The sequence below is a fragment of the Lynx canadensis genome, chromosome B3, assembly GCF_007474595.2.
Source record: "Lynx canadensis isolate LIC74 chromosome B3, mLynCan4.pri.v2, whole genome shotgun sequence".
Classification (NCBI taxonomy): domain Eukaryota; kingdom Metazoa; phylum Chordata; class Mammalia; order Carnivora; family Felidae; genus Lynx; species Lynx canadensis.
In genome coordinates this window covers 1546058-1563178 of record NC_044308.2, presented here as the reverse complement: position 1 = coordinate 1563178, position 17121 = coordinate 1546058, and the positions used below count along the sequence as shown (strand labels likewise).

At 57.5% G+C, this 17121-nt stretch overlaps 1 protein-coding gene across 4 annotated transcripts in view; it reads right to left on the bottom strand.

Annotated features, from left to right (window-relative positions):
- ARNT2 (aryl hydrocarbon receptor nuclear translocator 2) overlaps positions 1 to 17121 on the bottom strand; it is a 148320-nt gene that overhangs the window by 60516 nt on the left and 70683 nt on the right. For 3 of the 4 annotated variants that reach the window (XM_030317225.1, XM_030317228.1, XM_030317226.1), the window contains exons 6-8: positions 8975 to 9077; positions 5411 to 5476; positions 5079 to 5164 (exon numbers count right to left, since the gene is read on the bottom strand). The exons of the other annotated variant lie outside the window; for it this stretch is intronic. In XM_030317225.1, the coding sequence (XP_030173085.1) occupies positions 5079 to 5164; positions 5411 to 5476; positions 8975 to 9077 (255 nt within the window). The remainder of the gene's footprint in view (positions 1 to 5078; positions 5165 to 5410; positions 5477 to 8974; positions 9078 to 17121) is intronic. 4 annotated transcript variants of the gene reach the window in all.

Genomic DNA, 17121 nt, shown 5'->3' with positions numbered 1-17121 from the left:
TTTCCTCTTTTGGTCCAAATTGTGCCTTCTGGAACTATCCTTAGATTAATTCCTCCTTCATATGACACCCCCTCAAATACTTAGAGACAGAAATCATGTCTCGCTTTCTCCAAGATAAACACCCCCGGCTCCTTCAACCCCTTCGCACATGGTGCGGTTCCAAGGGCGGTCACTGAAGGCTTCATGCCAAGTCCTACTGGCCCCGTGACCCCGGGCACACAAACACTCGCAGGCACGGACCCACACGCGGCTCCAGAAGGGCCTGCCCTGAGTCACCTCTGTGGGCTCTGGGTACAGTCACCTGCCTGCACCCCGGGCCTCAGACTCCTCTCTCCTGCTCACCCACAAGGACTCTGCGTTAGACTCACCATGACCATGGCAGTTCTCGTGATGTTGTAGGCGTGGAGCCCAAATACGGTGGTCAGAAGGAGGGCACTCTGAGGCCAGAAACAGGACGGGGAATTTGCCTGGTATCGTAAGAGTGACGAGTTCAGGAGAGGAACTCAGGAACGAGATGGTCTCCTGGAACAGGGGTCCCAAGGGCCGGACTTGGTGGTACCGACCCACACTGTGAGGAGCCTCCTCTGGGAAGCTCTCCTGTCCCCGGGGGGCATGAGGCCCCCCCACCGTCCCCGGGGCTGGCCGTCTCCCCACACCCTCCTGCATCATCTGTGCGCGTGCTGGCCCCCCAGCCACACGGCTCCGTGCTCCCCGAGGGACGGGCCCGTGTCTGGTGCTCAGCAGCGGGCACAGGTCAGGCCGTCGCGTGTGCTCCCTGAGCCACGCTGCCGCGCAAAGTCTCTCTCCAGGCTGTCCACGCCTCTCCTCTGGTTTGCCTCTCGTCAAACAACCTTCCGATGCAAATCTGGCCTCACAGCAGCCTCAGAACCTCACGGGATCCCCGGACGACAGGCGTGAGCATCCCCATCAGAGACGGGGAAGCCCCGCGGCATTATGGGTCACACCTGGTTAAGACATCAGCCTGCAAGGACTCCCACCTTCGCCGGGGCTGGTCCGGTCTCGGGCCCCATCAGGACTGTTTCTAGATCTACAGAGCTGAGGTCTGGGCTCAGGACACCTGTGAAGGCAGCTCGCTCAAAGTCTTGAATCTAACTGGGGCCCTTCAGGCAAGCAGCACCCTGACAATTATGTGCATTATGATTTACACAGGAAAGAAAAGTCTATATATAAAAAATACACAACTTAAAAGTATATAACACATGCACGTCTGTATCTCGAACTGATATATATGTGTATATGTATATATGGCAAACATTAAACACATCCGACTCCTGGAATAATTCAATTAAACTTCTATGACCTGTTTACCTCCGTTGGTATCACCTGACGCGTCACATCTGGATTCCAATAAAGATTTACAAGGCATGCTAAATGGCAAGAAAAAGCACGGCCTGAGGAGACAAAGTCAGCATCTTAACCAGACTCCACTATGACACAGACTGAAATTGCTGGACAGGGAATTTAAAATAACTGTAATTAATATGCTAAGAGCTCTAAGCAGACAGTAGCAAAACCGGACGGGTAACACGAGTGGAGGGGTAGAAACTCCAGGAGGAAACCGAAAGGAGATGCTAGAAATAAAAAACACCGTCGGAGACTCTTGGTTTCGGCTCAGGTCATGTTCTCACCGCTCGTGAGTTCGAGCCCCACATTGGGCTCTGCACCGACAGCGTGGAACCTGCCTGGGATTGGCTCTGTCTCCCTCTCTGTCCCTCCCCGGCTCTCTCACAAAATAAATAAATAAACTTTTTAAAAAATTCAAACAAAAAACACTGTTGGAGAAACGAGCAGTGCCTTCAACAGACTCATCAGCAGACTGGACGTCGACAAGCAAAGAATCAGTGAGCATGAAGATCTGTCGACTGACACTCCCAAAACTAGAATGCAAAGAGGAGAAAAGAGTGAAAAGATCCAGAACAGAAGACGCCCGAGTCGCAACACAATTTCGAACGCGACATAATACGCGGGCAGTCGCAATCCCAGGAGGAAGAGAAAGGAGACGGAACAAAAGAAACATGTGAAGACACAGCGTTCAAAAATTTCTCCTTTTTTTAAAAAGTTTATTCATTCTGAGAGACAGCATGAGCGGGGGAGGGACAGAGAGGGAGAGAAAGAGAGGAAGAGAGAGAGAGAGAATCCCAAGTGGGCTCCATGCTGTCACAGGGCTTGAACTCATGAACTGTGGATCACGATCTGAGCGGAAGTTGAGAGTCAGGTGTTTTAGCCAGCTGCGCCACCCAGACGCCCCCACGAATTTTTCAAAAGTAAGGACACCAAACCACAGACACAGGAAGCTCGGAAATTACCAAGCGGCATAAATAACCAAAAACCAAAATAAAACGAGCTTCTGAGGCATGTAATATTAGAACTGCAGAAAAGCAAAGACAAAGAGAAAAAACCTTGAAAGAAGCCAGAAAAAAAAAAAAAAAGTCCCACACGGGCTACAGGAAAACAAAGGTACCAGTTCCGTGAACTTCTCGTCAGAAACCACAGGAACAAGGAAGGCGAGGAGATCTGAAGTGCTGGGGGAAAATCAGGCCAACCTAAAACCTTAAACCCAGCAGAATTATCCTTTGAGAGTGAGGGAGAAATAATGACCCTGGGAAAAACAAAAATAGAGACTTCACCCCCCGGGCAGAGCCGTCCTGCGGTAAATGTTAAAAGAGGTTCTTCAGGAAGGAGGAGACAATATGGGTTAGAAACTCGGATACACATAAAGGAATAAATTAAGGGGAAATACACTTTTTTATTTTCATTACTTTTGTTTCAACCTAATTTTTAAGTTTACTTATTTCTTTTGAGAGAGAATGGGGTGAGGGGCAGACAGAGAGGGAGAGAGAGAGAATTCCAAGCGGGTTCCGTGCCATCAGTGCAGAGCCTGCCTGGGGGCTCGAACCCATGAAGGGTGAGATCATGACCTGAGCCAGGATCGAGAGTCGGATGCTTAACCGACTGAGCCACCCAGGTGCGCTTTTCTTCTTAATTGAGCTAATATATTTCCGTGTGTTCCCGGCAACAACAGTAACAATGTGCTCATGGGTAAGTGTAGCCCATGAGAGCGGTGTTGTGGGAGAGGGAGGGAGGAAGGGAAGCTGAGTCCAGGGATCCTCGCACTACCCACAAAAGCAGTACGGTATTATTTGGAAGTGGATTTACATTAGTTGTAAATATATATTTCAAACTCAGGGCAAACAACAAAGATATTTTTAAGGAAATATTACTGACATGCTAGGAGAGACTATGAGATCCTACAGAACGTTCAGTGGAAACCAGGGAATGCACAGAGAGGGGAGAAGAAAGAACAAATAAACGGAATAGAAAACACGGTAGGTATTGAGTAAACTATATGAATAATCCCATTAAACGTGAACGGTTTAAATACACCAATTAAAAGTTGTATGGTCGGAGTGGGTAAAAACACTGGGCCCAGCAACACATCTATAAGAAGCTCACTTTAAATATAATGACACAGGTTGGGGCGCCTGGGTGGCTCAGTCAGTTAAGCCTCCGACTTTGGCTCAGGTCACGATCTCGCGGTCTGTGGGTTCGAGCCCCGTGCTGGGCTCTGTGCTGACAGCTCAGAGCCTGGAGCCTGCTTCGGATTCTGTGTCTCCGTCTCTCTCTGCCCCTTCCCTGCTTGCACTCTCTTTCTGTCTCTCAAAACTGAATAAATTTAAAAAAAAAATTTTTTTTTAATTATGACACAGGTTAAAATAAAAAATGGAGAAAAACACACCATGCTTACGCCAGTCCAAAGAAAGCTGGAGTCGCTGTATTATTTTCAGACAAAGCAGAATTCGGAGCAGGGAAACTTATCAGGAATAAGGAAGGGCATCACACAATGACAAAGGGGTCACTTCTCCAAGAAGACATAAAAACCCGTAGCATGTATGGACCATACAACAGAGCATCAAGACATGAGAGGCAGATGTGGGCAAAAGTGCGGAAGGAACAGGCAAGCCCTCTCTCTGTTACAGTTGGAGACTTCAACACGCCTCCCTCAGCGATCAATCTATCGAGCAGGTGAATAATCAATAAGGACACAGTCGTCCTTCACAGCATTATCGAACAACCTGACCTCGCGGACACTTAAATACTCCATCCGATACTAGCAGAGTCGCAACGTTCTCCAGCAGACCGGGAACGTCCCCAGAGCCAGACCACGTCCAGAGCCATCAAGGGGACGCGGATGGTCAACCCCACGTATATTCCTTTGCTTAATAACAGATTGATTAATAACTCACACGCCATAAAACCCGCCATCTTCAAGGGCACAAGGCAATGGTTTTCAGATCTGTAGACTTGTGCAACCGTCACCCCATCTGATTTCAGGATTTGTGTCATCTAGAAAAGAAACGCTGTACCCGGGACAGCCACCCCCCCTTCGTCCTGCCGCCCAGCACCTGGAAACCACACATCTACTTTCTTCCTGGAGGGATCTACCTTCTCTGGATATTACACATAAATGAAATCCTATCACGGGTCACCTTGGGTGTCTGGCTTCTTCCGCTTAGCGTGACGCTTTCAAGGTGCACGGATATTGCAGCACGAATCACTTGCCCGCTTCCCCTGTTGGAAGTTCCTTGGCGGACAAACGCTTTCGGTTCTCCCGCGTGCCCCTGGGAGTGGGGCGGCCCGGGCACACGGCGGCCAGGACCGGCCCTCCGGTTTCCAGAAGCAGCCGCACTGGTTTACCGTGCCTCCTGCGCGACCTGAGGGCTACCAGGGCTCCGGCTCCTCGCCGATGCCTGCCGCCGTCCGTGGCACCGTCCCGGTGAGAGTGACAGCTGTCATTTCAGAGGCCACCGCGACCTCACACAGGGCTCCGGGTGACAGACCGCAGGAAGCGGCGGAGGCTCTAAGCACCCGCGCAGGATCGCTCTTTCCAGAAACCTTTGCTCCCGGAAGCGGCACTTGCCCCAGTGACAGAGATCATTTCGTTCTAAGCACAAAGAACGACGAGCGCATCTCTCTGCCTCTTTGCGGCACACGCTCCCGACGGGAAGGCACAGTCGGGTGAGGGCACCCAGCCCCCCCCGGAAGAACGCACGGCTTACCTGCGGGGGGCCACGCCTTGATGTAACCCGTGCAGTGCACCACGGCGTACTGGGCCTCCCCGTCTTTCACGGGGCCAAGGCCGTTCCTGAAGAAAGAGCATCCGTGAGACGGCTTTCCGCACGAGGCGGGAGGCAGGGACGCCGGGGTCACGCGTGCCTCGAGGGCTTGAATTTCGCCCTCCCGGCGCCCTGAGGTCCCTCCTCCCCCGGCAGGTGCACCCAGCCCCTCCCCCCCGGCACCCCCACCCGGCCTCGCTGCCCCCCCGCTCAGGGCGCTCATCACGCCCTCCCCCCCGCGCGGCCCCCGTCACGCGTCGCCAAGGCTCACTGACCTGAACCTTTTCCTCATGGTGGTTATTCTGTTCAGCGGCAGGTGGTCCAAAGGAGCGTTCCCACACCTAGGATTCGGTAAACGCTGAAGATGAGTAAAGCCCGAAGCAGTTGTACGGGACGGCCCTGCGGTCAGAGAGCCGCTCTGATCGATGCTGGCGCTCTGACGCGGGCTCGCGCACCTCCGGTCCCCGGCTGTCACCGCGGCCGGGGGAGCGTGACCCACCTGGCGATGCAGAGCCCCCCACCCCCCCACCCCCCGCCGCAGGCCGGACCCCTAAGAAAGACTCCAGGGGCTCCCGGTCATGTTCGGGGTCACGCAAGCAGGGTGGTGGAGTCTCTCAGGGCCTCAGCAGAGCCATCAACGCAAGACGCGCGTTGCCCGCTGACGGAAGGACGCATGTTCCCAGGCTGCGGCTGCGGCCGTGGGGACCCTCCCTGCCCTTGCCCCTCCCGTCACTGGGAGCGACGTAACCGCCTCAGCCCGCTGACGGCAAAGGGCAGAGTGGGGGCGATGGAGGCCCTTCTCCGGGAGGCGGGGGCCGGGAGGCGACCTTCTCCGCCGCTCCTCTCAATCCCCCCCAGGCTCTGAACATCGAGGGTCGCCCTGCCACCAGGGTCCGGCCGGTGCTGTGTGCACCCATCCTTCCGTGTGCTTCCACGTCCCGACTCCAGGGCAGGTAACGCTCTGGACATCTTCACGCTCCATAGGGCACAGAGGAGAGGCCAGCTGTGCGCTGAGACGGGGGACGGCCACCCGCAGGTGCGTGTCCCCCAGCAGGGACGACCCGGGACCGCGCCGCCTGGCCGGCTGGCATCCTCCCAGAACGAACCCGCTTTATTGGGAGGACGAGGTCAGGCGCTCGGCAGACAGCAGAACTGCCCGCCTCAGGGGGCAGTCACGTCCCCCAGAGGGCACCGGGGCAGGGCGGGGGCTGCCCGACGTGGCCTGCAGGCAGAGTGACGATGGCACGGAGACGCAGGACCGGGTGTGGTGACGTCCCCGGGGAAGGCGTTCCGCAGGGGCCGTGTGGTGCTGGACTCAGAATCCGGCAGGTGCTGCCCCCGCGCCGGGGTGGGCGTGCTCTGCTGACGGGGCGCTGTCCGCGGTTCTGTCCCCGGGACGGCGTTCTGTCCCCAGTGGCCTCCAGCACACGGACACCCTGCCGTCCCCGTGCCTGTCAGTGGACTGAGAGCACTCATCCACACAGGCTAATATGAACTCAGATGCAGCGATCGTGTTTTCCGTCGCCCGAATGCCGTCGTGTGACCTGAGGCAGGTGTCGAAGGGAGTTCCGTCCCGTCTTCCGCAAGAATGGAGAGGCGCTGCCTCGGAGGACGGGTCTCCTCTCCGCACGGACGGCCCTGACGAGTCACAGGTCCGGCAGCAAATGGGAGGAGAGCGACATCTGTGCTGAGCTCCCCTGAGCCAGCCTGGGGCCGTCGCACAGCTCGGCAGAAGCTCAGAGAAGGCAGGAGACGGCCGGGCTCGATCAAGGTCGGTGTGGGGTCCCAGGGACTCGAGGACAGCCTGGGAGACCCCGGGCCGGGCAGCGGGGACAGGCTCCCGTGCCAGGGAAGAGAGGGCGGCGGCCGCCCTGCCACCTGCCTGCAGCTGGGGCTCCCGAGGTTTCTCCTTCTGCGGCAGGGATGCCCCGGCCCTCGTGTTCAGGACCCTCAGGAGTCTCTGCGGGGAGCACGCCTTCCTTGCAGGAACGTCCTTCACCCCCCTTCCCTGCCAACCGGCCTGCATTTCCATCTGGGGCTTATCGGCCCCTCCTCGCCTCCCTGCCACAGGAGTGGCCCGGGGGCTGAGGCCTGACCTCTCCTCCAGCCCCGCCCACCTCCCGGTGACCTCATTCAGTCTCCAGGCTTCAGGAAGCATCTCGGTGACGGCGGTCCCCAAGTCCGTACCTTCGGCCCAACCTCTCCCTTGCATTCCAGAATCCCGCGTCCAGCCGCCTCCTCACTTGCACCCTTGTTCGTCCCCCCTGCGGGTTTGTCCCCCACACACAGGCAGAGTGAATTATTTAACGTGATTCAGAACGTGTCATTCTTACGAGAAAACTCCAGCGGTCTCCCGCCTCATTCAGAGTAAAAGCTGTAAGTTACCCAACATCCCCACCTTACTTTAATTTTTTTTAATGTTTATTTCTGAGAGAGAGAGACAGACAGACAGACAGAATGCAAGCTGGGGAGGGGCAGAGAGAGAGGGAAACACAGAATCCAAAGCAGGCTCCAGGCTCCGAGCTGTCAGCACAGAGCCTGACACGGGGCTCGAACTCACGAACCACAAGATCATGACCTGAGTCAAAGTCGGATGCTTAACCGACTGAGCCACCCAGGCACCCCCAGCCCAACCTCACTGATGACCATTCTGCCCACCACACCCACTCACCCTGTTCCTCGGATAGTAACCTTATTGTTATTTAAACAGAAGAACATCCCTGCCCCAGGGCCTTTAGACTTGCGGTTCCCTCCACTTGGTATTTTCTTTCCCCAGATAGTCCCAGCTCTCCTGGGACATCTCCAAAATGCCACCTTATCATTGAGACCCCCCACCCCCACCCAACCTATGTAACACGTGAACTAACCACTCCTCCTCCTTCTTAAATTTGTTTTATTTTCCTCCAGAGCACTTACCACTATCTGACATTCCCTGTGTCTACTTGGTACTTTTGCTCATCCTAGATCTCCCTTACTAAAGTGACATTCTACAAGCTCAGGGATTTTGTTTGCTTTATTCAGGGCTGAACCCCAGCCTGGCGCAGGTAGGCCCTCGATAGATGTCTGAATGAATGAATGAATGAATGAATGAATGAATGAGGGGCACTGCCTCGTCTTACAGTCTCTGCAATTCCACGTCACCAGGCACCCCCGCCCCACCCCTACAGGGCCTCGGGGCTGAGGGTACAGGGACTCTGAAGCCTTGTTCTTTCTTCCTCGGGGACAGAAAATTCTCTAATTACCCCCCAGTTCAGTCACTCCTGCATTTCCTCCACACCACGCGTTAACCACGTACACGCTCGGTCTAGATCGCGGGCGGCTCAGAGAAGGTAACGCCAAGCCCCTGTCCTCAGGGCAACCGTTGCTGACTCACGGAGCCCAGACATTTCCACCTGAAGCATCAGGCGACAATCTAATAATTAAACGCTAATGAAAACGTGTGCTTTGGCACAGGAAACACAAAAGCGAGTACAAAATCGACCCATCTTGCATAAAACGTGTTGACCAATATGGTGCCTGGAGGGGTTGGAGTTCAGAAGGGTCCTGAAGGACCGGGAGAAAGTTGGGACCCAGCCGACAGGGGAAGCCAACCCAGGAGTGGGCAGGGACGGGCAGGAAGTCAGACAAGGTGGGTGGGAGGAAGGGGACGCGGCGTCCGAGGCGGACCACAGGGTCTGCAGGCTCACGTGCTGCAGCCGGGACCACGGGGTTTCACCTCAGCAGAGCCCGTCAAGGCTCCTACTGGTGGGGCAGAAGGAGCACCCGCCCGCCGCCCGCCGCCCGCCGCCCCGCACAGACCTCATCTACCCGCCACCCACCGCCCTCCGCCCCGCACACACCTCATCCTGCAAATGAAGGACCTCCGCGAGCCCATGCACATCCTCATGGAGGACTGCTGTCCCTCTTTCTTCACCGTCCCCGTCTTCAGGTCCAGGATCCGGCCTAAGCGAGAGAGGGACACGTGTGAGCCTCTGCCTCGGACGAGGAGCGTAGGGCGGGGAGAGCTTTCTCCAAACGCTCTGCAAATGAGGGCAAACGGGGCTGCACGGATCGTTTCTTGGATCCCCAACATTCTCTGGCTGGGAACACGCAGGGTCACAAAACCCGTACGATTCTAAGTGCCTCGTCTTCTTCCGAGGACAGTCTGCCCCTGCTGTCCCTGCTCTGTCCTATGACACCACCTGGAGTCATTCCGACTCGGTTTCCCCCCCATCATTTCACGGACACACGTTCGCCACAGTCCCCAGCTGCCAACCCCAGCAGCCGCTGCCCGTGGTCCCCTCTCCTCTCCGAGGAGACCCCAGCTGGGCCATCTTCTCTCCTCCCGCCGCACACCCCTACCGGCTTCGTCCACGGCCGGGACAACGCCTCTGCACCCCACGCCTCCCAGCACCAGCCCCTGCAGCCCCTCCGCCCCAGCCCGAGACCACCCAGCACCACCCACTCCTCCCCGACGTCAGCCAGTGCACCACCGTCAGCGTGGAAATCCAGGTCAGAATTCCAGACGCTATGTGGGAGTCCTTCCCGCCCTCCCCTCCTGCACCCCCATCGGTCTCTCCACCTCCTCCCCCTGCCTGCCTTCCCTCAACTGACACCCGCCGGCTCCCAACCTCCAGCATCCTTTCTGTCAGTGCCCCTGTCCCACGGCCGCCAGCTGTGTAGACAGCACACATCTGACTGCCCGCCTGGGCTCCAAACCGCATCGCTCACGGGAGCCCCCGACAGAGCGTCTCGGCACGCGGCCCTGCCCGCCACCCTGCCCGAGAGAGATGTTGTGGGAACCACCCGTCTAGTTCGACGCGTTCTAGAAGGCACATTTCTTGAAAAGTTAACAAATAGGCGAAGTCGCTTTCAGTAATAGATCTGGAGTATTACCATTTCACCGTGTAGAACACTAATGGGCGATGTCTCATTTTTTTCTTTTTCTTTTTTTTTTTTTGAGAGAGAGAGCGCACACGTGCACGTGCGTGACCAAGGGAGGGGCAGAGAGATGGAGAGAGAGAATCCCGACACAGGGCTCGATCCCACGACGCTCGGATCGTGACCGGAGCCCAGATCAAGTCAGACGCTTAACCGACTGAGCCCCCTGGGAGCCCCTCATTCTTTCTCTGGGTCTTTGCAAGGGATGTGTCTTTCACACACGGGGCACATCTCCGCTCCAACGAGCCTGTTCCGGGTGCGTGGCGAGCACACGTGGTCGGTGACCCCCGGACAGGGTGTGAGAACGGCTCCAGACACGGTGCCCCCGCGTGCGCATCTCCGGGACCTCGCGCCTCACACGTGTGCACGCGCAGGCCTTTCTGCCAGCTCACGCCCCGTTCCAACGTGAACTGTCATCCTGGTGAACGGCTGCTCGTTGTCCAGGGCCAGCTCGGGTGTCACGACCCCGGGGAGTCTGTCCCCGACCCCCGGGCAGGGCCCCCCGTCCACGTCTTCATTCGCCCGCTCGCCCGCTCGGTGTGTATCCGATGGCTTTGCCGCGCCCGGCATCTCGTGAGGCTCCGGGACCCACGTGGCTGCGAGCACGGTCACCCTACCTTCACGTCCCGTGGAGGAAACCCGTCTGTGACACCCGTCACGTTGGACGGCGAGGACTTACCCGCGCTGCGCTTGAGCTCTGTGCCTCGCGGGCCGGGACCAAGTGCGAAACGTCCCAACGCGGCTGACAGCGCCGGGATCACCATACTTGCCGGTTGAACTGAGACTGTTTCCGGAAAGGGCTTTTGCCCAAAGTGGGCGCGAAGGAACCAGCCAGAACGAACGGCTTCCTACCCGTTTCCCTGATCCCACAGCACAGCACTCACGAAGAGACACGCATCCATCACCCGCCTTGCTCCCTTCGCGGAAGAAATGCCGCGTCCCCGCCCTCAGCGGGCCCTGTTTTGCGACCAGGCACCTGCCTCCCGGACGCTCCTCCTCCTCTTCCTCCTCTTCCTCCGTCCGGCACTCCGACACCCTCACAGCTCCGTCATGGTGGCGGGGGAGGGGGCAAACAGAAATGGTCCCCGTCCCCAGCACGTCCCTCTTGGACGTTTCTCCCCCAGGGTGCCGCTGTCTCCTGCCTCTCCTTCGCTGGTTCTCGGCCCCGGGGGGCTCCTCCCCACCCCAGTCCTCCCCCTTTGGGCCGGGACCCTTCTCCCTCGCTCTCCGCAGGACCTTCAGGGGCTCTTTCGGCTGCACCACACCTTGCGTGCCGATGACACCAAGGCGGCCTCCCCAGCAGGACCTCTCTGGGAGGCTCGTACGCGTCCACCTGCCGTCGGGGCCTCTCAGACACTTGGCGCTCCGCGGGTCCAAGAGCAAACCCGCGTTCCTGTGCAGGGCGCCCAGACCTTCCCTGCCTCCCACAGGCCCCATCACGGTCACCGGCCCACCGCTACCCAGCCGCTCAAGCCAGACGTCCAGTGCCAGGTGCACAGACCTGCTTCGATCCCGCCTCCTTCTCTTCCCGCGCGACCCTGGGCGTGTGACCTGATGGGTCTGCGCTCCAGCGTCTTCACCTGTAAAATGAGGGTCGCAGGAGTGTCGCCCTCCGACGCTGTCGTGACCAGTAAACCCGCGGACGCTACAGAGGGACCAACACCGTGTGTGGCTCAGAAAGTGCTCTAGAAACGCTTACTGAATACAGAACACGGAGCGCTCACGGCGCGTCTGAGGAGCTGCCAACACTCTGTCCTTCCTGCCCCCCCCCCACCCCCCGCACACCTTCCCGCGTCCGCGTCCCGACGCCCTCAGCCCCCTGCTCATCTGCGTGGGCAGCTGACCCGCCCGGCCTCACCCCCTTCCACCCGTCGTCCGCATCCCTAGAAAGTCTCCACTTCCAACGCGGAACGGCCGGGCTCGATCACTAGGGTGACCCTGGCGCTCAGCTTTGCTGCTCTACGCTTGCTTGGTTTGCTCTCCCTTTTCCGCCAACGGAGGCTTAAGACCCGCACTCAGGACACACACAAGGAACGCACGAAGCACGAGGTTCCTGGCAAACTCAAAACAAACGATCGCGTCCCGCTCCTTTCATGCTCCCCGCTACGGATCCCCAAAACATCCAAGACCTGCAGCCCTCTGTGAAGGGGCCCCCAGATCTGGCCTCTGCTCGCCTCTCTGGCTGCATCTGCTGCACCCCTGCGTGCTCCCCCACCCCCCATCCCGCCCGGCTCAGAGCAACTCGCTGTCCCCGTCCGTCCCCATGCGCCACTCCGGGTCCTGAGGCCCTGGCCTCGCCAGCAGCTCCTCCTTCCCTTTGCCTGATGATCTCCCATTTCTTGTCACAACTTACCCAGGCGTCACCTTGCCGTCATTTAATAAATGTTTACTAAATGCCTCCAGTATGCCAGGCACCGATAAAAGCACAAAGAGTTACACAGGCAGAAGCCATTATATAATCTCGAGGGTGAACAGACAGCAAAACCCGAAGGAGAGAAAACAGGGGAGGGAAGAGACCGCTGTCAGGTGGCGATAAATGCACCGAACAAAAAGAAACCAGAGAAAGGGTAAACGCGTGACCAGAGACCCGCCCCTTTGCGATAAACAGTTGAATGGATTTCTATCACTTGAAACCCAAAGGGCTGGGCTCACCGCTCCCAACAGAGGGGAGGGAGTAGAGAGCATGTACAACACAGGGTGGTCACCTCCCGTCCCCCCCGCCACCCAGCACCTGGGGGCCCCGTCCCCCGGGACCAGAGCCAGCTGGCACTCAGGGCTGGAGCAGGTGCCTCGCCGGCCGGCCCTCCCAGCACCCTCGGCGGCAGGGACGCTCCAGCCTCTGCTTCCCAGGGGACCGGCTCTGCAGGGTGAACGGCCCCCTATGGACACCAGCACTCCGGGCGCTGCCGGCCCTGCACCTGCGGGCAGGACGTGTCCACCAGGATTCGGCCCCAGCGAGAGGCCCGCCCCCCAGGCTGCCGGGAGCCCCTGCCCCGGTTTGACACCTGTCTGTCTCACTCACAGACGGCTTCTTTTTTGCGGCTGTTTTCGTTGTAAATGGGCACTTGCTTTATCATCGACCAAATGGCACACGGTTTCAGCTGTGAAGCGGGCCAGCGTGAGAGTCTGTCAAATTCCAAAGTGGGCCCTGAAAATAAATCACAGCTGCGCAACACATGAGCCGCGGAATACGAGGAAATGAAAAAACACATTTCCATGATCTGCTGTCGTGACCCCGAGAGGCAACCACTCCCACGTTTATTTCTCTGTGTGCTTCTCCGGTTTCTGTGGGCACGATGAGCCCCCTTCCCGGGTCCCTCGGGAGGAAAACGTGCTCAACTTCGTACAGTGGGTGTTCCTGAAAAGCTGTCCGGAAAACCGGAGTTTTGACAAATTTGAAAGCAGCGGGGACGTATGGAGGCAAGCGGCCCCTCGGAGCGGAATCCAGGCCGAGGCCGGCGCCTTCCAGGGTCCAACCTGCTCCCCGGGGGTCGGAGGGCCCACTCTGCAAAGCCACTGCGGGGCCGGTCCACCACGAACCCCGGCCCGCCCCGCCGTGGCCGCTGCTGAACTAGAGACACGAGGCCACCTCTCGTCCCCGCACCCCTCGCCCACGCCCCGTGCCCCTGCTCCCCTCCCGCCCTCTCTCCTCCACGGTGACCTCTGGAAAGCGCACCCCTACATCCTCAGCACCGTACGGAAGTGATGACTCCCCCCGGGGCGTGGGTCCGTTCTCAGAGCAGGCAGCGCCCATGTGACTCTGTGGCCAGGGTGCCAAAGAGGCCCCGGCCACCTCCACACAACCAGCAGCTGCGGAAGCATATACTTCTCTGGATTTGGCGCACAGAGGGGAACCATCTGGGACCCAATGGCGTGGCCCGTTCCGGAAGGAAGGGGCAGCAGGGTCCAGAGGCTCGGCCCCCGCCCGTGGGGGTTGTGGGGGACGAGCGGCCTGCTTGGCGTCCCCTCCGTGGGAACACGAGACCAGACATGCCTACTCTGAAGGTCACGTGAACACCCGAAGACGTACACGTGCAAGGTCAGTCAACCCCCTTCAGGAACCAGAGCGTAAGAGCCTGACGGGTCCAGGAGGCACTTGCGTGAGCCCCAAGATGGCAGCGTCCTGGCCTGGAGCCCCACGGTCGGGGAGCCTCCCCTGGTCGGCCCGGCCCCTGCCTCTTGGCTTTCTCTGAGGGAAGAGGGCATTCTGGAAGGTTCTAGAATACAGCCCAGAACACCATCTCAGGCTAAAGGGTTGCAGAACTACTTGTTTTCCTCTTAAAATGCTTTTATTGTAAATCTAAAGCGATCTCTTGGAAAAATCAAATACACGCATACATACACACACACAGTAAAAACCCCAATCTTCCTGTCCAGAGAAAGAGACTATCGACATCTGGGCTTATTTCCCGTCAAACTTTTCGTGTGCGTGTCTGCTCTTTCTTTTAATTAATTGAGGCTTCATGGTCTTTATTTTTCCACCTTATGTCACAACAGAAACTCATCAAATGTAATCATAAACATTATTTGAAAGGCTCTACAGCATCACTTTGAGTAGACAATTTACTTTCGGACATGAAGCCATTCCCAGGGCTTCCACACGGCAAATAATGCCGTGGCGAGCAACTGGGAAGAAAAATACATCCACACCACGTCAGGGTAGGTTCCCAAGAATGGAAATCCCGCCTCCAGTGACAACGGGCCAACACCTAGTCTGCTCCAGGCTCCGAGTGAACCACGGACGGTCCTGCACGGAGAGTGTTTCCACTCTATGAAACGGACAGAATTATGGCACATCTCAGGCTTTTCGATGATGATTTTTCTAAGTCTAAAGCATCTAGGGTTTAGAACAGGACTCAGCAATCTACGTGTTGACATCTGTGACATCTGACCCCAAAGGGGCTCCCTGTTATTTAAATATTTATTGGATCACGGCCACAGCCGTCACGGCTCCTCTCGTGCTACAATGGCAGAGCTGAGTGCGTGTGAAAGACACTGTAAGACTCACAAAGCCGACTACCTGGCCCTCAACAAAAAACCATTTGCCAGCTCCTACTTTCAGAAGAATGATCACAGATGCCAACACAGAGCACTGTCCTCTATGGGCAAAGGGTCCTTCTGTAACTGTTTTCAGTAAGCTGATTTTTAAGTATTATTTAGATCAGCGGTAACTTTGTAAAAAAAAAAAAAAAAAAAGAAGAAGAATCAGAAGTTTGTGTTGGATAAGATCACAAAAGAAAGCTCTGTGCTCATAAAACAGCTCCCCAGGCTACAGCAGAAATACAAATAGAAATGAGAATTATTTCATCAAAAGAATCCTTAAGAAAACTGGAAACATCTTATCTTGGTTTAGAAAGAAGAAACCCCAAGACAGCAAAGGAGGAAAACATGGGAAAATTATTAGGAACAAAGGCAAAGCGGTGGCCCCATGATGGACACTATTTGATGCCGTTGCAAAGACGTGTGGCCCCCGGGATGGGGACCAGAGGCTGGACGGGACTTTGGTTGCTGTTGCAGTGGCAGCGTGTTCTTGTTCTCAGAGGCTGACCCCGGCCACGTTAGCAGCTGTGCACACAGGAACAAACACCCCCCGGCACGTGGGATCTGCTCCAGAGCGCGAGCCCCATCGACGGAGCCTCCTGCGAGGGAGCTCGGGTGCGTTTCCCTCGTATTTCGTCCTGGCTGGCAGGTGTCCGGGCACGACCGAGGGCACAGCTACACCAATGCTCAAGCGGTGGCCAGAACGGTTTTCTTCTCGCACCAGATGAAGGGGCTCTGGGTGGGCAGGACACCCGTCGCCCCAAGCACCGGGGCCTCCCCCAGCACAGTGCTCTCCCGCTATTTCTTTATTGTGACTGTCACAGCATTTGCCACCTTCTCGTCTGAGCCCGCCTCCCCGGCCATGATGATTGGTTGAGGGCTGGGCCCCTGGCACACACCGGACCGATCACAGCACCTCGTTCCTCCTCTGTCCATAGTGACCGGTCCCCAAACTCGGAAAGGATCCAGCCAGGCCAGTCAGGGTCCCCCACGGGCCAAATGTGAGCATTCCCACCTGTCCTCTCTCTACCCTTTTCTTTAGGTACCTGAGCTCAGCCTCACGGAGGACCGGACCGACGGCAACGAGAGGGACTCTAAGAAAGCAGTGAAGGTGCTGCCTGGTGAGAGTGCCATCACGGTGTTCGGATCCTTGGTGCCACCAACCCCCGCCCCCTCCCCCCCTTGAACACCCGCTTCTGTCACTTGCAAGCAAACAGCCCAGACGAATGCAACCCTCTTCGGCCTTTGACAGAAGGAAGGACAAGGGAGGGGCGCCTGGGTGGCGCAGTCGGTTGGGTGTCCGACTTCAGCCAGGTCACGATCTCGCACTCCGTGAGTTCGAGCCCCGCGTCAGGCTCTGGGCTGATGGCTTGGAGCCTGGAGCCTGTTTCCGATTCTGTGTCTCCCTCTCTCTCTGCCCCTCCCCCGTTCATGCTCTGTCTCTCTCTGTCCCAAAAATAAATAAAAACGTTGAAGAAAAAAAAAAAATTTAAAAAAAAAAAAAAAAAGAAGGAAGGACAAGGGACTGAGGGCTACCGAGGCTTTTCCTAAGGGCGGGGCATGACGCAACAGTTTGTGCGCGTGACCCCGTGAGACCCCATCACGACCCCAGAAGTGGGGTCACGGTGAAGCCAACAGGCAGGAGGAGAAGGGCACTGACTGGGAGGGGCCGGCCTCCCGGGGAGAAACCCTGTCTGTGCCGCCCAGACGTCCGGGAACTACGGGCACATGGAGATAATAAGACGCAGACCGACTTAGGGGAGGCTCCGCTGTTGTTCCTAAATTCTCCGTGCGCAGTGCAGCCTCTCACTGTGGCGCCCCGGGCACAGACACCCCACGACCCCCCTGCTCGCGAGACCTGGCCGCGTGGTCCCCAAGGCAAACTGAAGCCCAGAGACACCAGAAAACTCAGCCAAGACTGGCCTCCTCGTGGGGATCTGAGGAAGGGTCCTTGCTCCCGGGGCAGCAGCTGCTCGGGGACTTGCAGCCCACCGCCCCCCCCAACCAGCGGAGAGCAGGGTGGGCG